This window comes from Taeniopygia guttata, chromosome 8, assembly GCF_048771995.1.
Source record: "Taeniopygia guttata chromosome 8, bTaeGut7.mat, whole genome shotgun sequence".
NCBI classification, from domain to species: domain Eukaryota; kingdom Metazoa; phylum Chordata; class Aves; order Passeriformes; family Estrildidae; genus Taeniopygia; species Taeniopygia guttata.
This window is the reverse complement of record NC_133033.1, coordinates 29,676,213-29,701,186: the sequence shown is the minus strand read 5'-3', so window position 1 is coordinate 29,701,186 and position 24,974 is coordinate 29,676,213. Positions and strand designations below refer to the sequence as shown.

The window sequence follows — 24,974 nt, the reverse complement described above, 5'->3', positions numbered from 1 at the left end:
CCATAACTTGACCTCCATCCAGTGCCCCACAGCTTGCCTACCCCAGACAGCAGACAGATTCCACAGCTGGTCCTTCTGTTGAAGGAAGGCTTCAGAAAGCTTTGCTGGGACCGTGGTTGGTCCTGCAAGGAGCAGCCCCAGCTCTTTGCCTGGGCCTGCTGGGAGCCTGCCATGCCAATAAAAGCTGTGCCCCACTTCCCCATTTGTCCTCACTTGGGGGGGGCTTGTGAGCTGAGGTACCACCAGCGTTCCTCCCAGGTGGCCAGTGCAGGCAACAGGGAGAGATCTCCTGTGGACTGCTCCGTCTTTGCTCTCTGTATTAAAGTTGGGAGCCCTTTGATGTCTGCTTCTGCAGCTCGGATTCTGCCAGGAGGCTCAGAGCAGCCTGTGTAATTAGCCCAGAAAAATGCCTCTTTCATGTGGGTCGGGGGACCCAAGCAGAGAAGAGATTTCCAAGGGCTTTTTTGTTCTGCTGCAGGGAAATGTTCAGGCTTTGGTGGGTTTTGACAGAGCTCTTCTCGCCCTTCCCTTTTTCTCCCACTGTGGGGTGGAGCTTGGGGTTTTGCTGCAAGTTGCTGCTCCATGGGAGCATGGGAGCCTTTCGGTGCTGGGCTGGAGTTTGGGTAGATGCAGAAGTAAGGGATCAGCCAGAGCCATGCTCCAGCTGGCCCAGGGGAGGAGAAAAAACAACCCAGATATTGCAGGATTGCTTCCCACAGCTTCAGTTTTCTTCCTTATTTGCCTAAGAAGCACTCGGGGCAGGCGCTGCTCTTCCAAGCCCTGCTGGCCCCTGCCTGCAGGCGTTGCTGCTGCACCCATGCAGGGCTGGAAATCATAGGGGTGGAAATCAGTAGGGTGAGCCCTCTCTGGCAGTGGGTTCATGCTCTTGATCAGCTCTCGAGCTGCTTTTTGCCAGGGCTGGGTGGTGGTTGAGGATGACAGCTCCATGGCCAGGGTGTGGAGAGCTGCCATGGCTGTGCTCTGACTCCAGACATCCTTTCTCTCACCAGGAGTTTGCTGAAACACAGGAGACCCTTCAGAGTTGCCTTGGCACAACAGATTGCTGTTTTTAGCCTCATCTTTTACCTGACTTTCCCTCTGCCCTTAAGTCAGTGTCAGCAGATCCATGACAAACAGGCCAAAACAGGCCATGGGCATTCCTCTTACTTTTGGTGCAGGTAGGGCACCTCGCTGCCTCCACCAAACCTTTTAGCCTCATGGATCATCCTGGATCAGAGTAAGAAGCACCTTCCTGCAGGTGCTGCTGCCCTGCCCTGGATGTGCCTTTGTCCCTTTCCTGCCTTTTTTCTCTTTTTTTCTTTTTTTTTCTTTTTTTTTTCTTTTTTTTTTGTTTTTTTTTGTTTGTTTGTTTGTTTTTTGGGTTTTTTTTTTTTTTTTAGGGAGGCAAATACATTGCTTATCATGCCAAAGAGGGGCCAGAGATGCTCTGGCAGTAAAGGTGATGCCCTCCTGCCCTAGGAGGAGCATTTGTTGGCAAAGTGGTTTTCAGGATCCTGAGGACTTGGCTTGGGAATAGATACCTGTACTAAGGTAATAGTGAGGGTGTTCTCTCTCACTATCTCCCTCATGTGACAGGACCTCCCCAGTATAAAAGCAGCAAATAGCACAGACATACTGAAAACTGAGCAGTGAAAAGATTTTATTTCCCCCCTGCATTTTCTCCCCCGGAACATAAAGCAGCCCCAACCCATCTCACCCAACAAAACCAAAACCAACAGATGATTTCTTCTCAGACCAGGGCTATGCCATCTGCTGTGGCCGATTCTCCCAGTTATTTCTCATGTATCTTTTGCTTAAAGACCTTGTGCCATGTTCCTGCCTTGAAGGGAGCCGTGGGGCCTCCCTGGGGATCCCCCTTCTCTTCCTGCTTCTGATTTCTTTCAGCTTTTACTCGGGGATGAATGGATGCAATGGAGCCCCCTGCACATGAGGTCCTGGCACCGTGCATGTGAACATACAAGGTGTGGGTTATATATGGGATTATGGTATTTAGATCACATTAATGAGCATACAGGAGAGCAGGGAAAATGGATCATTTATGGTTACGATCTGGCTACTGTCAAAATAGGGTGTTATTTTGACGGTTGCTTTGTCTTTGCTCTCCGAGCAATATGAAGATAGTTTCTTAGCAACAAAACTGTGTTCGCAAACAACACCGGTGAAAAACAACCCCCCAGAATAAAAGGAGGCAGCCTCAAAAGCACTGCTCCCTGTGCATGTCCCCTGGCCACACAGCACCCATTAATTAAATGCAGAATGTCCTACTGGACAGCAGGTGCTTGTCCATGGTCATGGTGTCATGCCAGCACTGCCCTGGTCCCTGCTGGCATGGGTAGCTTGGGGTGTAATCACAGTTCCTTTGGCAGAAGGGTAAACTGAGGCAGCTTGGGAAGAGCGTTTCAGGGTGGTCTTTAGGTGATGTGGGAGGGTTTCAGCTTCTGCTGAGTTCTGCTTGCCACATGGTAGCTGGCAGGTGCTGCCTCGGACCTTTCTTGGTCAAGGTCTTCTCCAGGGGCTTGTCCCTGCATCTCAGATGGATTCCAGAAGGAGGCCAGGAGGGAGCTGCCTGTGAGCCATTTTGGCAGCGGCTCTCCCGTGCAATTTGGAGCGTCTCTCCTTTGAAGGAGGCGCTGGGCCTGGTGTCTGTGCTGACGTTGGAGTCCATGAGAGCAAGCGGTTCCTCCAGCCAAGTATCTGCCAGGCTGTGTCGGGAGAACTTTTATCATTTCTGTCACAGACATCACAACTCGCTTGTCTTACCATACATCTTCCTAAATGTGACAGAATATTCAGCTGTTATTAATTGAATACTCTCTAATTTAACTGCTTAGCAGGACAGAGAGCGACTGGTTTCTCTCAGCACCGAGAGCTGCTGTCAGGCACGCAGGAGGTTTTGGGGTGCAGAGAAGTTATTTGGGGACTGAAACAGGTTTGGTTTTTTTTTTTGGTGTCCCTTCACAATGCCACCCTGCATTGGGCTGATCCTCATCCTGCCAGGGAGGGGCTCCAGCATCTGCTGTGGTTCCTGCTCCCAGGGCATGTGGCCAAGCCCAGGATGGAGATGCTGATGGCATTGCTGCTCCTCCATCCCATCTTGACATGACCATCCAGGGTTAGAGAGGAAGGGACATCCTGGGAGCATGGCCAGGAGCTGGTGATGCTCCCTGGGTGCCCGGGATGTAAGAGTGATTTGGACTGGCTTGTCCCAGTCTCCATTCAGGTGGGTCAATACCTTCTTCTCTGGAGAGCTGCTGGAAGCAAAGCTCAGTCCTTCAGTGGTCTCCTTGATGGAGTCACATGCCCATCACGGCCTGGCCATCCCCTCAGCCCCTGGCAGATCCCAGTTACAACTCCCTGTCTTCCTCCTCCTTCTCCTTCTTTACATCCGTATCCAGAAATGCCAGAGATGTCCCATATGCAGACTGGATATTATGTTAGGGTTACTGGGAAGCAACCTGGAGGATGCAGGAGGCAGCTCTCCTTGCTGTCACCTGGGCAGCAGGCTGGTGGGGGACCACCCCTCCAGCCTCCCCAGGTCCGTGCCTGCTTGTACACACGTGTGTGTGTCACATCTCTCTGCTGCTCTCCCAGAAAGTTCAAACCCAGAGTCAAGTTTATTGTTTCTATCTCGTTTATTTTAAGTATAGTTTTACACTTTATTATATGCTGTGACATCTTAAATGGAGCCTGTCACTCTATCTTGACTACTGCTAGGGGCTACAGCCACTTACTGTGTCAGGCTTTTCGGCAGCCCTGATTAACGATATCAATGGATCCCAGCACAGGCACAAGCACCAAAATCAAGGGCTGATTTGCATACTCAAATGGTGCAACACATCAAAAGGCTGCAGCCCATGCAAGTATTGCACTGGCACAGCCCAGGGATGCACGTTCCTGCTGTCCTGTGTATGGGACCCGTACATGCTGGTAAGTGCTGTGCCAGCGCTAAGTCTATTTATTCAGTGGCTTCAGCCTAAAGGAAAAGCCTTGTCCTTCTTAACAGGAGTTTTTTCATCTCCCTGGACAACATATCTATTAGGATAAGGAAATAGAATAATATTTTTTTTTCTCGTGTGCCTGTTGGGATATGTTGCAGAATTACTCGTGCAAATGCTTTTTTTTTTTTTTCCTGAAAGTAACATTTTGTTAGGTTAATTCATGCACTGGAGAAACAAACTTTCTGTTCTTCCAGTCCAATCTCCACTTACAAGTCAGGTTTTTGTAACCCTGTCATTGAAATGCGAGGTAGCCTACAGTAATTTGAATATTTCATTCTGCCGGCTGCTAATGCACTCTGCATTACAGATGGTACTTGCTCCATCCTTCTGGACTGGGTTCAATTATAAATGAAAGTAGGGAGCTGAGATTTGTCTTTTTGTCTGTGCTTAGTTGGAATAACACAATAAAGCTTGATGGGTAAGAATTCCTCAAGCTGCCTTTTCTTTGCCCGCGACGTCTCCGGTGTAGCTTTCTTCTCTGATAGCGGATCCAGCTTGCCTTTCAAGTCGAGCTTGGAGTATTAGGGTTGGCAGTGGTGGGCTTTTTCACAAGGAATTTTTGGCTCAGACATCCCGTTTTTGGAAGTGCTTAGTTCAGTCCTCTTTCTAGCTGTTTATTTCTCTGCATCCCCCTGTGCATCCCAGGCCAGAAGCGGTGGTAGGAGAAGCCTCCTTAGGCTGGTTAAGAAGGGTTGTGCGTGGATTTTAGGGTGGTGGGGTCATCTTCCCTCCCAGTGTGTCCCTATTGACGGGTCAACAACCTGGTCTGCAGCCACAGAGAAGCAAATGGGGATGCAGAACAGCCCTCCTCCATCCCAGGGTTGCTGCCATGGGCTCTTCCCAAAGGCCCTAGGAATAAAAGGGCCCCTAGAGATCCAAAGAAAACATTTACCTCTGCTTGGTGATTAACAGAAAGGGGGTTGGAAGCCTCCAGCCCAGCTGCACGAGGCTCTCTATTACATACAGATGCCTTTTGCGAGCTCCTTGGCCATCCCGGCCGGTAAAAGCAATATTGCCGAGGGAGTCGGAGGAGGTGAGGGCAGGGCTTTCAATTTGGTTTTACATTTACAAGGACCAGATGGCCTCACTGGAGATGATCTTTGATCTGGGACGCAGCCGGAATTGGGCAAAGATTTTTTTTTTTTTTCTTTTTTTGCTCCCTTTTTAATCTCCTCACTGGTTCTGGCGGGGCCTCTCCCACAGGAGCAGGGGGAGCTGCGTGTCTGTGTGTCTGTCTGGTGGGGCTGGGTGTGAGCCCCCTGTGCCCATGGGGATGGGTGAGTTGCTGCTGAAGCCCTGAGCGAGGTTGTCCGAGGTTGAAGGCAGAGCTGGGTCCCGTTACACCACCACCACCCCACAGCACAGAACTCTGCGTCAACAGCCTCTTGCATGGAATATAATTAAACACACGCAGGCGCCTCGAAACAGAAATGCCACTAATTGATTATTTTTAAGTTTTTTTCCTCGTTTTTTCTGGCGTCTCGCACCCTCCCAGCCGCACGGACGTGTGGGGGCTCTCTCCTCCTGCCTTGCCTTGCCAGTTCTGGGTTTCTTTCTTCCCCCCACATGTTTTGAATGGAGCGGGAGTGAAGGCAGCCGATCCTATTTCACAAGCGCTTGGACTTGCAGCGCTCTCCCTCCTGTCCAAACAGATCGTTTACAGAAGGGGCCTCTATTTAAAGAAGGAACTGAACGTTCAGAGCTATTTTCTGGCCTTAAAACGCTGCCGACCGGCTGTTGCCTCTCAAAGAGTCGGGCTTTGTCTGGCACGCCCGAGGAGCGGGTTGGACGCCAGGCTCAGCAGGTCGGCGCGGTGGCACGAGGGACCGAGCATCGTGCAAAAAAATGTGCTCCTTTGTTTGCTGCCATCGTTGGATTGCAGCAGAGTTGGGTTCAGGATAGCAACTTATCCACGGGAGCTTGGTGGAGTGTCTAGGTTTGGGCAAACCTCACCTCTCTGTGGTGGTGTGGGTGAGATAAGCTTGGGAAGCAAGTAAGTGGAAAAGGAGCATTCAGATAGGTTTTGGTGGGATCTGTGTATGGAGAGAAAGACCCAGAATCGTAGAATCATTGATGTTGGAAAAGACTTTCATGATCATCAAGTCCATCTGTTAACCCAGCACTGCCAACTCCACCACTAAACCCTGCCCCTAAGAAACATGTCAGCCTGTCTTCTGGATACCTCCAGGGATGGTGACTCCACCTTGTGTGTAAGGGAAGTCTTTAAGGAGTTAAAAGGAACATGTAGTTCTGGAGAGCTGTGCTACTTCAAAAGCACTCAGGGATGACATGAATACAGGCTTCAGGGAGGCTGGGTCTGGTCCTGTCGTCTTGGTGGCATTTGTAACACTGAAAGTGGGTGCCTGAAATTGTCCAGTGGTGAATATGTTGCATGTAAATGAATGCAACAGGAGTTGGGGTGAGATTTCTGATGGCTTTGGTTGTGGTTGCTTCTCTTGCTTTGCACTTGACCTATAGGTGTATAACTTGTTTTCATATTTTTCGAGGAGAAGGCTTTGAATTGCCTGCTGCCATGGCTGGCAAGAGGTGCATGTGTGGAGAGATGGTTTCTAGTGCTTCTGGAACAGGAGACCCTGCCTGTCAGGGTTCAGCAGTGTCCAGCCTCCACAAGGCAGAGACCCTGGGCCATGGCTGAGCCTCAGAGGAGACTGTGACCCATGGTAGCACTTTTGATCCACTTGTACTCAACAGTGGTTGCCATCTCCCCTTGTCCAGGGCCGTAGATTTCCTTCTGCAAAACCCATCCCTGAGGTTTTACACTGGGTGGAGAATCTTATGCTTAATAGTTGCTTCTCCCTTCTCCTTCATTTCCCTCTTGTTCTCATGTACCAAAAAAACCCCGAGTATATGCTGCTCCTACAGCCACAACCTTCAAGCGCCTTTGAGTGAGCAAAAGAGTGGCAAGGGCCACACTCAGCTCCTGTGATGCATCAGAAGGTTGCTGCTGGAAATGGGAAGGTGTTCTGGGCAGAAAATGTGCCTGGAACTGGGGAGGTCCCTTGGCAGTGGAGGGACAGGACGTGGCTGCAGGGCACTCTGCAGTGGGAGCAGTTCTCTGTCTGTCCCCAGCTTTTGTCTGCTGTGGTTCTGCACTGCCCACATTGGGAGAGAGAAAGGGAGGGACGAGTGTATTCCATGCAATGGCTTGGCTCCAAGACCTGGAAGATCTTTCCTGTATTGCACAAGATCCTGAATCTAGCCCATGGCAAGGCCATCAGCTTGGCAGCAGGGTGGCAGCACTCTTGGAGGTGTAACGGGCAGCAGGTGCCTTCAGAGTATTTACCAAAACTGACACTCAAGTAGGACATTGGCATCTATGAGCTCCAAGCCAGCTTTCCTTGATGGAGTCTCATGGGTCATCTTTTTTGAAGGATGGCAGGAGAATGGAATCTGAAATGCAGCTTTTTAACCTGGGTTTCTGCCAGTCTTTCTTTCCACTTAGGACTTTCATGCCTCAGCCACTATGTGCTTCGAGCAGCCTTTTGCAGACAGCGTGTCCAGGGAAGATGACCTTTGGAGAGGGGAGCAGGCTGGAAAGGCAGCTTCCTTCTGGGAGAAAACCTCTCTTTGTTTGTTCTCAGGTTTCAGGGCTTTGCCTGGGGCAGTTGAAGTGGGACCCTTGTCCTCAGAGGAGCTCTGGAGGCCCCAGCTTCTCATTAACAGATTCAGCTCATTCAAAGAACCCATTTCTTTTCAGAGAAGAGAATTCATATGCAAAGCACCGCACAGATCCCAGCCCAACGCTCAGAGGAGGGGGTTTATGGCTGGACCTGACCTGGGAGCAATCCCATCCTTTGTTTGCTGATTTGTTCCTGCAGGGTTTAGGCAGCCCCAGGTCCACGCCTGGGATGTGGCTCCAGGAGTGAGGAGCATCAGGTCCTCCTCATTTCCTTGAGTGAGGACAATGGCTTACTCTGTCCCTCGGTGACCATTTGTTCTCTTGGGGCTGCTGTGGGGACTTGGCTCCATCTCCCAAACTCCACCAGGAAAAGGTGAAGTCCTGGCACAGGCCATCTTGGAGGGACTGAAGCTTTTCTCCATGGTTTATGCTTCTCCCCTGAGCCGGGTCAGCCTGTAGTCAGTGAGCTGGGTCACATCTTCTGCTCAAATCTGGCCTAGCAGCAGAGCAGTGGTGAATCTCACTCTGCTTTCCTTTAACTCCTGCCTCTGCTGTTCTGAGCAGCTGGAGGTTGGTCCTGGCTGTGGTGGGGTGGAGGAGGCCATGCACCATCTCTCCCTTACAGCTGGTCAGCACAGCTGGAGAGTTTGAGATATACTGGGTTTGCCCATGCAGATAAGGGATTGATTCTGATTCAGGGCTGTGACTGGAGCCTGCTGATCCTGCCCTGCTTAGGAAAGGGAAAAATTTGTGAGATCAGAGTGTGGGATTGCTCCAGCCAGCTTCAGCATCGCTCCCCAGCATCAGCCTGCTTCAGACCACGAGCCTGGCCTGGTGTGGTGCTCAGCAGGGTGGGGAGGGGACCTGTGCATGGCCAAAATTTTATCTGTGCTCTTCCAAGGACAGAGTGTGCCAGAAAGACAGTGTTGGGTCCCCTGAGCCCAGAGTTTGGCTCTGGAATGATGGGTTATTTGCAGTATGTTACTGGGGGAAGCAGATGTGTTCAGTTAGGTGAAGTTGTGAGGGTTTGTGCTTTGAGGGACATGGCAGAGGCAGGCTTGAAGCTGCTGTGAGTGGGAGGGGAGGAAGTGGTTTGTCCACTGGTGGGGTGTTAGGTTCTAGTTGCCTTGTCTTTAATGAGTGGAAGCACTTGCAGCCTGCTTTCTGCTGCTAAAGGCTCTGCTCAGCCATCTGCATGTGCTACCTGTCCCCAAATATCAGCTTTGAAAATTCCAGCTGGGGACTCTTGCTGCCCAAGCCCACCAGCCTGCAGCAATACATCCACAAGGAAATGTGGATTTTGGCATCAGGACTGCAAGGAGACAAACAGAAAATACTTAAATTTGAACCACAGTCATCCATATCAAGAACTGGGTGTGTTGGGCTGGTGTCAGAAGTTTCCATACCAGGCTCAGTCACTGGCCATGGGCTAAGCTGGCCAGCCAGGACCAGGATATAGGGAAAGACTGGAAAGATGAACTCATCTGTGTTCATTCAGCTTCCTCACAGAGTCACATTTCACAGAGAATCTGGTTTCCAATAATCACAGCAACATTGTGCTTTTTTTTTTTTTTGCTTTTTTTTTTGCCTTTTTTTTTTTTTTTTGCTATTTTTGATCACTGTCCACTTTGGTGGGGAGGAGGAATATTTTTCCACAGAATATGTTAGTAATAGTTTTCCGGATCTTTTGATCGTTTTGCTGCCAGATCCTCACTCACTGTGGCAACTCATTTGGCATTTGGGATGGGGTTAGGAGAAAACTGGTGCAGACTCTTTGCCAGCACTATGAAATAAGTGTCTCTCTTCTGCAGCTTCCATGGCACATCCAAGCTGCACCCTCCTGAAGTGATGGAGAGCTGCTGCTGGGAGCTGAGAAACTTTCTAGCATGTGCCAAATTCCCTTCTCCCATTTCCTACACCCCAAAGTTAAGGTTTGAGGGAAATGCAGCTTTTTCTTTTTTTTTTTTTATGTTGGATTCAGCAAATAATTTGGACACCTCCAGCCCAGAAAGACAGAAAGTTACTATTTTTCAAAGCTCTGTTTGTAAAGCCATTTAATTGGTTTGAAATTTACCCAAATTTTTATTTAAATGAGAGAGCGAGAGAGAGAGAGGAAATAGATAAAATGAAGTTGGAGGGGAATTCATTTTTGATTCAAGAAGCATTTTTGATTGATCTGAATTTGAGTTGTGATGCAAGTTTCCAAACTGGTGGTGGGTAGGAGGGATCTGGGGGAAGTGCTGCTGCCCTGAGGATCTCATGCTTCTGTTGTTGGCCTTGGCTGAGTCTCCACTTGGGCTTGTTGGCCATGGCTGGAGCTGACCTCCAGGACTACATGGATCATTACTCTGAACTGATGTGACTTGCTCCTGTCTCTGTGGGAATATCTCATCACAGTTTTATGGACTGCAGGAACGTTTCCCCACCTTCAAAAGCATCTCTGCTTTGTTTCCAAAGAGCCCTGAAGCACACTCCCGTGTTGGGAAAAGAGGTGTGTTTACAACGATCCAGGGTACCTTTGCAGTGCTTATGGGTACAAGCCTCTCTCTTGATTTGTTGCTGGGATTTTTGGTTTATTTTATGGCTTTACACAGTGAAAATTGGTGACAGAAATGGCCCATTGGTTTCACAGAGTTCCTCTTTTTGCCGGGAAATAAATAAAATAAGTAGATGCACAAAAAGCTGTTTTGCCAGCTGAATTTTTCCATTCCTCATCTCATGGCAGCCTGTTTTGGAAAATTTGAGCAAAAATCTGTTCATCCATTTGTAAGTTTTGGAAAGGTTGAAGTGAGGAGGGGAACTTTAATGTCAATTGTAAGAAAAAGAAAAACCATGAGCTTCTCTTAGTTCCTGCTCCCCGGAAGGGCGTGTCTGTGTATTTAGAAATTCCAGCTTCTGTTTATGTTGGAAATAAGTAATTGCATTTTGACCTTGATTTTCTCGGTGGCTTTACGTAAACATGGTGAATATATTCAACCAAAGTTTAAAACTCCTGTGATTACTTGACATTGAAGTGCTCCACCTTTGTTACAAAGACTGTGATTCCTATTGAAGGTGGACACTGTGCTCTGCCAAGAAGGGATTTCTGTTGTGTCCCGTGGACATTTGACCTGGCAGGGTGAAGATCCAGCTAGGGGTGCTTCAGTAACTTCCACAAAGCTCTGGGAGTTCATTTCTTCTGAGCATTGGCTATTGAAGTCAACTTTGTGTTTAAAGAGAGCACTGTGAGGGTGGTGAGGCCCTGGCACAGGCTGGACAGGGCTTGGAACAATCTGAGGTGGTAAAAGATGTCCCTCCCCATAGCAGGGGGTTGGAATGAGATGATCTTTAAGATCTTTTCCAGCCTTTATAAACCATTCAGGATTCTGTGGTAGGATCCAAGACTCTGGATTTTCCTTGCTGTGGGGGATTTGATGTTTCTGAAGAAAGTGGGCTGCAAGTACACTTGGATAGGAGAAAAACCCAACACTTCAGGTGTGTGCATGGAGTCTGGCAACTTCTCTGCGCAGAGAAAGTTTGGGAAGAGCAACTCAAGCCTGTGACATCATGGATCAGCCAAGGAAGCAAACCCCAGTTCTCCTAACTTGCTTGAAACTACACATAAGGAAGGTAATTGTTCTCAAATATGAGGCAGGTGGGAGTATTCTTGTCCCAGGTTCAGTCTTCTGCTCCTCAGTCTTCACAAATGTAGTCTCAGGCTCAAGGGAATATTGGGATAGGCTTAAAGTAAGGTGATTAGTTACTGGTTTTGTTAGGACAGGCATTTGCTGGCACCGCAGCTGTCCCTGTGTTTGCTGTTTTATTTAGACCTGGAGCTATAAAAAAAGAAGTTTTAAAAAAACCAGTGTTTTCCAGTGAGCTTGTGTGAGTCCTGAAGCTGGGTCTCCCCAAGCAACTGTTGCTGATCCTAAATCCCAAAAAGCTGGAAGAGTGCTGCTGTCCCATGTGTGTTTCAAAGCTGAGCTGTTTGCTGCGTGGACATGTGCAGGAGTTTTGGGGTTCCCAGGGAGAAACTGCCACATCTTCCTTTGTTTATACCACCCTCAGGGGCAGCCAGTGTTCTAGGAAAGGATTTGGGCTACACCTTGATGTCTGGGTTGGGTGTTGTTGGGGCAAATGAGTGCCTTGGTGGGAAGGAGGCATCTCACCCACTTGAGGCTGTGTGAGAGCAGCCAGAAGTGCTCCACCAGCAGTGGACACCTCTGGTTTCCCAATGAGAAAGTGGCACCTGAGGATCCCTCACAGCCTGACAAGAATTGTCTGTCCACCTCTCCCAAAACTCCGTTGTTGGGTGGGTTGTTCCCACCTCCCAGTACATCTCAGGCACCGTGGAGGCAGGAAAAGAAAACCCTTCTGAAAATCACAACGTAATTACTCCCATCTGCTCCGGCACTGCTTCCCATTTCTGCCTGCCAGGATGCTTGTCTCCGATGCTAAGTAGCACATTATTTTCGATAAGTTGCAATCATTTACTTGAAATCTCCTTCTCCTTTAAAATGTCCCCCTGGAAAGGCAATTCAGCGAGTTGGGAATGGGCAGAAACAACCATGATAAAACCCATCCAGAGGCAGCCGAGCTGGGGCGGCAGGACAAGCGCTCCTCCCGAACTCATTAAAACCACCCAGGGTTCCTTTGTAGGCTGGGTTTGTTTAAGTGCCCAGCCACCAGATCCAGCCCTTGGCTGGTGCTGTCAGCAAATGGGGCTGCAGAGGAACTGCCAGCTCGTGTCGTCAGAATTCACATAATTCATGGAATCACTGGGTTGGATGAGACCTTCAAGATCATCAAATCCAACCCAGCCCCAACACCTCAACTAAACCCTGGCACCCAGTGCCACATCCAGGCTTTGTTAAACACACCCAGGGATGGTGACTCCACCACCTCCCTGGGCAGAGAATTCCAGAACTTTATCAGTCTTGCTGTAAAATCTTCTTCCTAATATCCAACCTGTATTTCCCTTGGTGCAGCTTGAGGCTGTGTGCTCTGGTCTGTCAGTGCTGCCTGGAGACAGAGCCCAGCCCCACCTGCCCACAGCCACCTTCCAGGAGCTGCAGAGAGTGATAAGGTTACTCTCTACAGAGAGAATCTTAACCAGGCAGTCACAGAAATTCTGCAGGACTGTGCTTTTGACTGCTGAAATCAGCAGAGAAGGAGCCACACTGGCTGGGGACCGATTCCTTCATCATCACAACCTGGGTTGGCATCATGTCTCACCACCACACCCTCTTGTGAGGGGCTATATAGAGTCTGGTCCTGCTTCCCACATCTCCTCAGCTTGAAGACACTGACCACCAGGATAAATTGCCCTTTCTAGAAGAAAGTTGGTGCTGGAAGGTCCTTTGCTGTTGTTACTGCTAAGCCACAGTCTCCTGCTTAGCTTCTGCTGTCACCCCCAGCATGTTTGATTGCCTTCTTCATGTACTTCTGTCTATGTTGCCTGCACACCTCTAATTTGGAGGGTTTGGAAGGGGTGGAGAGGAAAGAGTTGCTAAATGGAAGTATTTTGGTGTGGCCTTGGAAAAGAGAGATGACTGTGGGCTCAGGTCCTGTGCTTTTCAAATTCCTTTGGAAAAGTGCTCCCAGAAAAATGGAGTAAATAAGGTAGGGGATGGTGGCATGGATGCCAGAGGAGTCTGGTGCCCTCCTTTGTGGATTTCTTAGGTGTCTCCACAGTCCCAGGCCATCCCCAGAGTGGTGTCTATTCCAAAGGTGTCTGGCAAGTGCTTTTTCTCCTGCCCTGGCTGTACCTCAGATTGCATGACCTGCACATAGGTGCCAAGCTGGGGTGCCATGTGGGCTGCTGACTGCTCATCTGTGTGAGCATGGAGCTGGCTGCTTTCAAGGTGCTCCTTGGAGAAGTTGTGGAAAGCATCTTGGAACATCTGGAAGCTTTGGTGGCTCAAGGCACTTTCCATGCTGTGTCCCTGAATTGCAGGGCAGGCATAGAGCCAGGGAGCTGGTTTGGGCTTTGTCTTCTCACCTGCTTCTCTGAGATCAATCCTGTCACCCCTTCCCATGGCCTGCACTGCAGCCACACCACGGAGCCAGCCCAGGCTGGGCTGTGTCCACGTCCCCTGAACCCTGTGGCTGTGATCCCTTCCTCAAGAAGGGAAAAGGAGCAAGTGTGGAAGCTGGGAACCATTTTCCAGCTGCTGGAATGGGTCTCTGTGACCCTGGTGGTGACCATGCCTGGACCACAGGCTGGTGGCTCCATGGATGCTCCTGCTGCTGCCATCAGGGATGGGACCCTGTGACAGCCATGTTCCAGCTGGGCAGTGCAAGCAGGGACAGGGCACGTGCCTTGGGTTTACTTTTAAAACACACCCAGATATCTATATCTATATCATCTATATCTATATCTATATCTATATCTATATCATCTATATCTATCTATATCTATATCTATATCTATATCTATATCTATATCTATATCTATATATCTATATCTATATATCTATATCTATATATCTATATCTAATCTATGTATCTATATCTATATATAAACACACATTTGTGTGTATGTGTATGTGTATATAAAATTTTTTAAATTTTTTTGTATATATTTACATCTAAAAACGCATTTAGATCAGCAGGGGACCTGGGTGAGGGCTGAGCACCATCTAGTGGCAAGCACCACGGCTCCAGAGGCTGCCGAGCCAGCAGGAAATCAGCCAAGGACAGAAAATCTTGCAGGAATTCTCCTTCCCCGCCCCCCCACTCCCCCCCCACCCCTCGGCTGCCAATCACTATCTTTTTGTTTTTCCTTTTCCCCCCTCTTTCTTTAATCCAGAGCAGCAAATGGGGGTCCTGGGGATGCCTGGTGCTTACATGCCTGTAGCCCCTTGGACCACTGAGGACCATTCTTCATTTATTCTGTTTTAATTTGGTGGGAGAGCAGGGTTCTTTTGCCACCAGCTGCCTGGGCACTACAGTCTGGGTGCTGCCAAATCCATCCCAAACTCCTCATCCCATCGCAGGGAGCAGTTTGGAGGGTGGGAGCTACCAAGGAGCCCAACATCCTGGCAGGAGGTGTGTCAGGGCTGGGTCCAGCACTGGGAAGATAAAAAAGGAGCTTTTAAATAATCATTTTGTCTTCTCCTCGGCTGAGCACAGCCTTTCAGGGATAAATAAGCAGCATCAGTCCTGCTTAGACACATTGGCCTTTCCATTTATTTACTCCCAGGCTTTATTCTGAGTGAGCAGCCAAGCCCAGGCTGGGTTCAGGTCTCTGCTGAGGGGGACACATCTCCTCCATCGGGTGCTGGTCCGTGCGTGTGGCACAGGAATAAAGCTCCCAGGAATACACAGCACTTTCCATCAGGAAGCAGCTCTCTAAACATAAACTAATTAATCACTCGTGCCTACCTGTCAGGTCAATGATTCCTGAGATTTTTAATCTAAAAATATTTCCCTTTTGAAATCCAGATGCGCCTGTTTTGGCAACTCTTCTTTTGATTTGTTTATTTGAGGTGGTTTTTATTTTTTTTTTTTAACCTGTGTTGCTTTCCTTTTGTATTTGGGCTTTTGATGTGCTTTAATTGACTGATTTTTATTTATTTTTTTTGTCCTGGAAGAATAGGAATTTATTCTTTTTATTTGCATGGCAAGTCTCTCTCCCTGCTGCATCCTGTCAACTTTCCTCTTCTCTTTTTAAGGGATTTGGCTACTTTTGCCTCATATTTCAGTTTATGGACCATAGACCCCAAACCATTTTCTTGATGAAATCTGTCCTCTCCCCGTGGATCTATTTATCATGGCTGGGTGCCATGGGAAGCCTCCCGTGGTGGGGGGAGATGCTGGTCCTGTCTCCTGAGGGCTCAGCTTCAAATTTGGCTCTCTGCCCTCATTCCTCCATATAGAAATGATCCTCCCTAGCGTGGAATTATTTATTTTTAGTTCCAGTTTTACTGTTCTTGGGTTTTTTTCTGCCCACCTTCCCACCTTTGTTGACAGTGCATATTTTAATAAGAAAAAATGCCAGTAAATGCATGAATGAGTAACTGATCCACATGTATGGATAAAGTAAAATTAAATGAATGAGTGAAATGTCCTAAAAATAGTAATTTCAGTAGGCTTTGAGGCTTTCTAGAAAAGCTCTTTTTAGTCTTAACCAAACCTCTCAACAGGGTCTTTTAGTTCAATTTTATATTGATAATAGCTGTATCTTTAACTTATTGCAGAGTGGGGAAGACCATACCTGGTGGTTGCTGGGGTTTTTTAGCTGCTGTGATTTTATTTCTTGTTGCTAACAGATCTTCCCCTACTTTTTTATTTTAAATGACAGGAATAATCACTTGCTGTTGTTTGTGCCGTGGATTGGGAGGGGGTCAAATTCATCTCAGCTGTCAGCGGGCACGGCTTTATCAAAATCCACTCAACATTTCCCAGCTCTGGATGTGCAAAGAAGGTGTGCCCATGGGGTGTGTGTGCTCAGAGTCCCTGTGCCAGATGAGATGGGGAAATACAGTTGTTTTCCCTTAGGAAATGCCTTTTTTTATTTGCTCAGCAAGGATTTATTTTATTTATGTCGTTTATTATGCAGCTCTCTGTGTGTGCACGTGGAAATCTCACGATAGCATTCCATGTTTAAACACAGACCTTGGAGGGGGACACGGAGGGAGCACATGGGGCACCTCCATTTTTCAGACATGGGACATCCCAAGCTGTTGGGGTGCTCCCATGTTGTTTTTCCAGGAAAGCCCTCACAGGAGAACTTTTACTTGGAGCATTAATGTAGGCAGGGAGCAGAAAGATGGGAGGAAGATTCGCTTTTTGAAAAGTCACTTTGGGAGGATTAATTCATCGTTGCTCCTTTTCTCAGCATGGTTTAGACATCAGTGGAACAACTGTATTCTTAAAGAAAAGGCATTTTTCCAAGAATAAAATTTATTTCATACCTGTTTTTTACATGTTCCCAGTACGTGGCTAAAAGCATGGACTTCAGGCCCTCTCCACAATCTGTATTTCAGGATGTGGAAACCAAGGCACAGCTGCCCCGGGCTCTGTGTGTCTTTCTCTGCCATCCAGGGTTGATGTAAATGACACGTTGGGTGACTTGAGAGGAGCGAAATGGCATCAGGGCTACAGACTTCCAAACTCCCATCTCATGCTTGAGTCTGGATATGGTCCCTATCGCTTCTGGCAGCCAGCATGGGTACATTTATTGGCTTTTTTGGTTGCTGTTGCTAGGAGTTTTGCTGCTTGTTGGAGCAGAAAGTGTGGCTTTGTGGGTTAGCTCTGTGGTGAGCTCACTGCCAGTTTTGCCCTACTTCTGTCCTGTGAGAAGGAGGAGAAGGAGCAGGGAGAGGAGCAGGGAGCTGGAAGCCAAGTAGTGAGTGAAGCCAAGCTTGGTCCTTGCAGTGTACTTGCAGCATCAGGATGCCTGTTGGGGAACCTTTTGGGGAACCTGTTGGGAAGGGACAAAATCCCTGCTGTGTCGGAACCCCGGCTTGGTTCAGGGGTTCCGTGTGGTGGAAAAGTCTCTCCTCCAACCCGTGCTTCCAAAGAAAGGCTCAGCAGCCTCTTGTTGTTCGGTCTCAAGGCAGTTTATTGCAAGTTATCTAAAAGATTTTCTTCTCTGGTTACTGTGGTTTGCTCAGCAGCTCAGGCAGAGGCACACACACACCCTGACATCCTCTCTGTCTGCTGTCTTCTTCTTCTCTCCCTCCACCTAGGGTTGTTGTTATTTTTTATATGATATATTATGTGATACATGTTTATAGTTTTTCTCTAATACTTACTACCTATATTAAATGGTGCTTTGCTACTCTAAACCAATCTATAAGTGCTAACATCATGAACATGGAGGTAAGGAAGAAGAAAGAGGAGGAACAGGACTGGCCTACATTCTTCCATCTTAAAACTTCTGACTCCCATGTACAAAGTAAAACCCCCCCTGTATAGGTGTTAAAACCCCCTTGTACAATACTAAAAAATTCTTCCCTCTACTTTGTAACTACTTTACTTACTTTTGTGACTTCTTGTTCCACATGCAAAGTTGGTAAATCATTCCATGGTTCAAACTCAAAATCACAGCTGTTTCCAGCTGCCTGCCAGGGTCTCAAATGCCTCCGACCAGGGCCTGGAACCTCCAAAAATGTCTGAGGGCCATTTTGAGTTGCAACGCTGCTGATGGGGTCAGTCCGGCTGTGACTCATGAGGGCTTTCCTCTCGCCATTGTGTCTCCTGCAGTGCTGAGCATCCGGGGGGCGCAGGAGGAGGAGCCCACGGACCCCCAGCTGATGAGGTTAGACAACATGCTCCTGGCCGAGGGGGTGGCGGGCCCCGAAAAAGGAGGGGGCTCGGCCGCCGCCGCCGCCGCCGCCGCCGCGTCCGGGGGAGCCGGCTCCGACAACTCGGTGGAGCACTCCGACTACAGAGCCAAACTCTCCCAGATCAGGCAGATCTACCACACGGAGCTGGAGAAGTACGAGCAGGTAACAGGCTCCTTCGTGGTGCTGCTGGTGGTGGGAGCAGAGCGGGGAGCGTGGATCTCACAGCCTGGGTCACTGCTGACATCTCTTGTTAGGAGCCTACGGGCAAATGGCTCGGGGTGTTCTCACTCCAACACCAGCTTTTTTGGGGGGTTGGCGGGCTTGAGGGTTGATGGCATGAGAATAGTCTTAGCAGGGTTGCCCCTTGGATTTTTACTTTTCACTCCTCCCCTGATGTCTTACCCAGAATTGGCCCTACAAAGGAAAAGGCCTCTCTGATATGCTGGCCTCAGTGATGACAGCTGTCCAAGTAAGACTTGCATCAGAGTCTTCTTGAATATATTTTCTCCTTGAAAGGCTGCTTCCACGGAAAAAAAAAAAAAAGTCTTTTTTCTTGTAGTAAATTACTCAAAAGAAAATCTACTTGAGTCATGAACACAGCTATTGGTAACACTGACAATTTCATTAAGAGCTTTGCAGGTCAGTGCTCAAAAACAGCTCCTTTCAAGTGCTTCCTGATGTTTTGCAGACCTTTCTTGGCCACTGTGCACCTTGACCTTGTGGTCTCTACCCCAGGGATGTGAGCAAGAAAGTGTCACCTCTTTGGGTGCAGGACAAGCTCCAGTGCCAGGGGCCTGGTGGGCTTTCAGATCTCGGGTTTAGATCCAGTAAAAGCCTCTATTTTTCCGGGCAAACTGGATGTGTGGTGGGGCTGGGGGATGTCTCATTCCCATGGCCACGTTGGCCAAGCTCAGGGAAGGGTGCCCCAGGGTTAGAGCTGGACTCAGGGTGGCCAGGCAGGGCTCTGCTAGCAGAGCAGCCAAGCACAGTCATGCCATGAGAGGCACTTTGGCAGGCAGAGAGCAGGCAGAGGGCTGGCTGGAAGGATGACCTTTGGTGGCTCTCCTCAGCCCTTGCTGTCACCCCTCAGCCATCCCACGTGGGTGGGAGTGGAGAGCACAGGCTTCGGGGAAGGCCCTTCTGCTTCTCCCTCCCCTTGGGCAGGGGTTTTGTTTGTTTGATACTCTTGATTCTGGTTTTGCTTCTCTTCGGCTCCTCAAAGAGACAGCCAGGTGAGAGAAGCCTTTATCCAGGCCCAGAGGGTGAGATGGGCTGCATTCTTCCTTCTCACAACCCACTGACAGGGTTTGGTTTTGAACTGAGTGGCTTTGCAAGTGGCTGTGCTGGTCCACATCTCTGGTGCCATCTCTGATACCATCACCCACATTCCTGCAACACCAGGGCTCAGGGTTTTTTCCACCTCCTTCCCACTCTCTCCAATCCAGCTGTTGGGAGCTCAGTCCCAGCTGAGCCCATAGCTACTCAGTCTGGCTGCTGGGTCAGCACGGCAGTCAGTGGTGATTTTGCCTTTAATGCTCTTTTTTTCATGCCAAGAGGAGATGATATGAAATTTCTGGGGTGTCTGAGAGCTCTGATAGCCAGCACTCATCCTGGGAGATGGGAGTCAGCAGCTGGAGCTGGCCTTGGGGATGTCTCCTTGTTGGGTCTGAGCCATGGTGGGAATTCAGCTTGGAATGGTGGGGTAAGACACAGCAAGTCAAGCCCAGGACATCAGTCCACAAATCCAGTGTTTCTTTCCCCTGCCAGCCCCTTTTTCCTCATCATAGCGTGGGAACTGCAGACACTGTCCCCAGAGCAGCCACCCACATCCCAGGAGCACCAAAGGCTTCTCCAGCCATCACTGCCCACTGGTTTTTGGGGCTTGGTTCTGGGATTCAGAGGATCCCATCATGCCAGTGAGGTGCTCATGGGTATGAGGGAGAGGGGACTGAAGTGGCCTTGATCTGCCCTCAGAATTACCCCCTTGTCCCCTGGCTCCTCTCTGCTGCCCTGTCCTCAAGGCACAGGGTGGGGACAGCAGGAGCAGCCAGACAGTGCTGTGCCAGCAGCAAACTAATTTGGATTGTTACCTGCTTGCCCTTATTTGTCAGGGCTCCTGCCTCACTCAGGCTTTAATTATTATCCTCATTTACTTCTTACCTGATGTGCCAAGAGCACGGAGCAAGGCCATGTCTCTCTGGGAGCTGCCCCTGTGATGCACAAGGAGCTCTGCAGAACACATGGTGGGGCTGTAGGAGGAGGGGCAGTGGGTCCAGAGGTGCGTGGTCCTCCTCAGATAAATCTATAGCTCCTCCAGTCACAACCAGCAAAACAGTGGCTGGGACTTCTTCATGCTCTCTGTGAATCCTGGGGCTTCATCTGCCACAGCTCCATCCATGATCCCCCCGAGAGCAACGAAATAGGCTGCTGTCTTTCCCAGCATGTTTTTGGGAGTCTCTCACACCCTGTGCTTGGCAGACCAGGGAAATTTCTCTCTCCCTGATGCCTGTTTCTGGCTAGAAACAGAGGCCAGACAAAGTTTAAAGGATAAAAGTGGATATATTTAATGGAGAGCCTTCAGGTACATGAAGGGCAGATGAAGCCTCCCCAAGGGGCTACACCCAAAATGGACGATGTCACGAGTTTTTCAGGCAGATACAAGTTTGGTCTATTTGCATGTCAGGGACTAATTCTCCAGTTACAGCTTCAGGTAATGAAGTCAGACACATGCAATTTTCTACACCCCCAATTCACTTTTGTTTATCCTTTTTGGGGCCTGAGGCAGAGGGTGTCCTTGGATCTCAGGCCTAGAAGGATTGTTTTGTCTGACCAAAACGTGAAGAGAGTTAACCAACTTCTATATGAAGTTCAGAGTTATACACTAAAGCAGTACAGGATCTGAAAAACACAAAAACTAAAATCTTAAGGCATCATCCCCTGAGCACCAGCACGTTTTTGCTCTGAGCTGCTCTGAAAAGCCCCAGCCAGCGGGGCCTGCAGTCCTGTCTCCTCCCATATCTACACTTCTTCTGCCCCATCCTTGACACCACCGAATGACCTTCCCATCCTGGGGTTCCTTTTGCTTTTCCTGCCGTGCCAGGCGTGCAACGAGTTCACCACGCACGTGATGAACCTGCTGCGCGAGCAGAGCCGGACCCGGCCCATCTCGCCCAAGGAGATCGAGCGGATGGTGAGCATCATCCACCGCAAGTTCAGCTCCATCCAGATGCAGCTGAAGCAGAGCACGTGCGAAGCCGTCATGATCCTGCGCTCGCGGTTTCTGGATGCACGGTGAGTCCGCGCCCCACCAAACCTTTCTGCGCTGTCCTTCAGGCCCAGGAGGTTCTCTGGGCAGGTTGGTTGGTTCTGGAGTAAATTGAGGGCCCAGCTGAAGGGCCGTGTCTTGAGGCAGAGAGTTTTTTGCCTTTTTTTTGCCACGGTTTAGTTGATGTGTTAGAGCATGAGTTGGACTCAGTGATCTTGAAGGTCTTTTCCAACCCGGTCATTCTGTGAATTCTGTGAAGTCTTTATCCCTCAGTTGTCTGTGGCTCAGCAGGGGAGGGGACTGCAATTTAAGCCATCCATTGGTGAGGCTCTCTGCTGTACCTTGAGAATTGCACATCTTGGTTTTGCTGTGGCAGAAGGAAATCCTGTGGCATATTGCAGCAAGCCTCTGTGGTGAAAACGTGTGCTTCAGTTAGGGATGAAAGTTTATCCTCCAGGCCATCCTGTCCCCCCTAGATTCCCATTCTTTTCCCACTGTTTTTGTGTCCCAGATTTTCAAATTGCTGTAAAATTATTTCATTTCCCAAGCTGGTTAGGTGCAGACTGCAGCTTGGGCTGTAGCTTGCTATGGGGAGGAGAGGCAGCTACACCAGGGGTACAAGGAAAGAGATGGCAGACAGGTAATAATGCCTAGGTGTGAATGGAACAGACTTCCCCAAGGATATATCCAGCTGTGCTTCCTCAGCACAGAGCTTTGCAGAGTAGCACTGTCTTTGGTCATGACAGCCAGGTGTCAGGAGTCACCTTCCCAGGTGGAGGAGCTGGATGCCAGTTTTCAGACTCTGCTGTGAGCTGGAGGATACAGTGATAAATTTGAGATGGAGATTTGCTTGCTTTGAAAGGTGCTGAGAGAGCAGTCACCAGCAAGGGGCAGATCAGAAGCATTCTGGCTGTGAGTCTTGCTCTCCATGCAAGCAGAGAGGGGAGGGAGGAAAGTGGGATACTCAAAGAGTATCTAAAATTGCATTCTATTTTTGGATCCCTGGTGCTCATTCCCTTTCCTTTCCCTTCTGTTTCCCATTCTTTCTTCACATGAAGGCGGAAGAGACGAAACTTCAACAAGCAAGCCACGGAAATCCTGAATGAGTATTTCTATTCCCATCTCAGCAACCCTTATCCCAGTGAGGAAGCCAAAGAAGAGCTAGCCAAGAAATGTGGCATCACAGTCTCACAGGTGAGACAGCTCAAAGCCTGGACCAGTGGGAAACCTCATCATGGGGAAGGGTATTCCAGACCTCAGACCAGCCAGCCATGTCCTGTGTTGACCATTTAATGATTCAATTAGTTTAGTGCAAGTTAGTGAGAGTGGGTGGGAGTGCAGATGGCACTTGCAGATTGAAGTCATGGATGGAAAAGGAAAGTCTGAGAGTGGATTTAGGAGGTATGAAGGCTCCATGGAGCAATGGCTGTGTGTGCAGCCAAGGTGCTGACAACACAGAAATGATGTGGCAGCAGCACCCAGAGGGGTAGAGTCTCCTCAAGGAATTAGTGCTGGTCTGGCCTGCAAGAAGGGCTTGTTTGATCTGAAAGTCATTTCTTTACGGGGATTAAAAGCAGTAGGAAGAGTTGTGCAGGTTTTGTTTGATAAGATTGAATGGACAAGTCCAGGTGGGAAGGATATGAGTGCAACAGTTATAGTTTGTGCTCAGTGAAGGTGAGATTTCTCAGGATCATTTCTCTCAGTCATTACCCTTGTGCTGCAGAACATGACATCTCCCTGACTTGCACATCTCTCAGAACATGGGGGTTAGTAATGACAAAATGAATTATTTCCATATGTTCAAGGAAGCCACGTAGTTCCTGGAGTCTGTAGCTTTGACCTGGGAGCTGCTGTGATTTGTGAGGAGCGCAGTCAGCCCTTGAAATGTTCAGCCAAACATTGCTCAGGCCTGCTCTTCTTTATTTCCTCTCTTTTTGGAGCAGGCTGTGTGACTGAGAGCCAGTCTTTGTGGCCTGTGGTAGGCTTTGTCCCCATGTGAGCTTAGCAGCCTCTCTAGGCTCCCATGGCATTCCCTGTCTTGGGCTGCTTCCCAGCCCCAGGCACGTGCCTGCTCGTCACTTGAGTGAACTGCAGACAGCAGTAGCATCTGGTGTCCTTGTGGGAGCGTGTCTGCCTTCAGCAGGAGCAGCAGCATCCAGGGGTAGGTGTCATCACCGTGCTGAGTGCCTGCTGAGTGACTCCAGTTGCCTCCCCTGGGCTGGAAGACCCAAACGTTGCTTCTTCCCAGAGTTACCTACAGGAGACAGCACATATTGGCTTAAGTAAAGCTCCAGCTGTCCCAGTGCTTCCCCTCTCACTTCTAATTCATCTGTTCACACTTACAACTTCTCCTTTGCGAAGACAAAATGCCCAGGAGAAGTGCTGTGCTTAGGAGGTGGTTTTGAGCGTGCTGAATCAAGGCTACTTTGTGCCTGTCTCCAGGATCTGCTCCCTTCTTCATCCAAGTAAGGCAGAAACAAACACACATCCAGCTCTGCTTTTGCTGAGACTAAGTGGGAAAACAGGTCCCATGAATGTGTGCAAGTCATGAGTAGAGTTGATCTGAGCTCAGAGTCTGACCAGATTCTGCAGGTGTTTCACAGATTGTAAAATGCAGGTAGGTTCTGGTGGCTGTGTATTCCAGCCTCCTGCCCTGTGGTGATCAGAGTTCACCCAGGATGTGAAGCCTGAAGAGCAGTCATGAGGAGATGTCCATGTGGAAAGATAATGAAGGAGCACATTGTCATTAGTGAGAAATCTGGGCCAGAGGTGGAATGGAGCTCCTTGCCAACAGCACCAGCTCCTGCAGGTACCATCAAAATGTTTGCTCCCAGATCTGGACTGGATGCTGATCTGAGTCTCCACAGGTTATATTTTCTCTTTCCTGCTCTGCAGGGTTGGATACCTGTAGCTGAATAGCCATTAAATTGGTGGATAAAGCCACTTCTGTATGGAAGCTGCTGGATGCTCTAATAAGCACTGCAGATAGAAAGCAGCACAGGAATAAAAGCTCATGGGTTTCAGTGATCCACACCAAGCCCAAACTTTCCCTAAGAAAAGGAAAAAAATCGTGGTCTTCAAAGGATGAACATCCATTATTGTATTCTGTGTCTTTGGCTCTTGCTCAATTTATTTGGAAGAGGGAGCAGTGATGTACTTGCTCACCAGCAAGCAAAGGGAGAATGTCTTTGGAATCTCACTGAAGGGGCTGGTCTTGCTAGCTCGAGATTGCAGCTCCAAGCAATTCTAGGAGTGTTGGAACTTTTTGGGAGAGCTGCAGCATCCTCCTCATTTACCCATTTCCTTTATCCTGGTAAACTCTCTCAAACAAAGTCATTAGTGGCTGGAAGTTGTCTTCTGCTCAGAGAGCTGCATATAGGAAGACATTACCCTGATTCTCTGTATGCAGTGCTGATGAAGAAGAAGCTGAGAGCTGCTTCTTGTGCTGTAGGGTTGACTCTTTCCCATGCCTTCTCTGAAATGGTTCAGTGTGAGACAGACAGTGCCCACAAGTGAACAGGAATATCATCAGCATGTCTCTGGGCAAACACAGTGGAAACACCTTCCATCCCTTCCAAGGCACACACTTCTTTCCTGGGACCAAAGTTAGGTTTTAGGAGAAATCCTGTGCTCCTTCTCCATCCTTCCCCTGAAGTTCCTGGTTCATGCAGTGGCTCGTGCTAAACCTTGCAAAGCCGAGCTCAGCTGGACAAAGAGCATCCACTTCTGGCTTTGTGCCCTGATTCCCCTCAGATGGATCAAAAGAGAGCTTTGCT

At 49.1% G+C, this 24,974-nt stretch overlaps 1 protein-coding gene across 3 annotated transcripts in view; it reads left to right on the top strand.

Moving 5' to 3' along the window:
* Positions 1-24,974, top strand: part of PBX1 (PBX homeobox 1) — a 129,631-nt gene that overhangs the window by 83,834 nt on the left and 20,823 nt on the right. For all 3 annotated transcript variants that reach the window (XM_030279663.4, XM_030279664.4, XM_072932933.1), the window contains exons 3-5: positions 17,851-18,095; positions 21,034-21,224; positions 22,257-22,392. In XM_030279663.4, the coding sequence (XP_030135523.1) occupies positions 17,851-18,095; positions 21,034-21,224; positions 22,257-22,392 (572 nt within the window). The remainder of the gene's footprint in view (positions 1-17,850; positions 18,096-21,033; positions 21,225-22,256; positions 22,393-24,974) is intronic.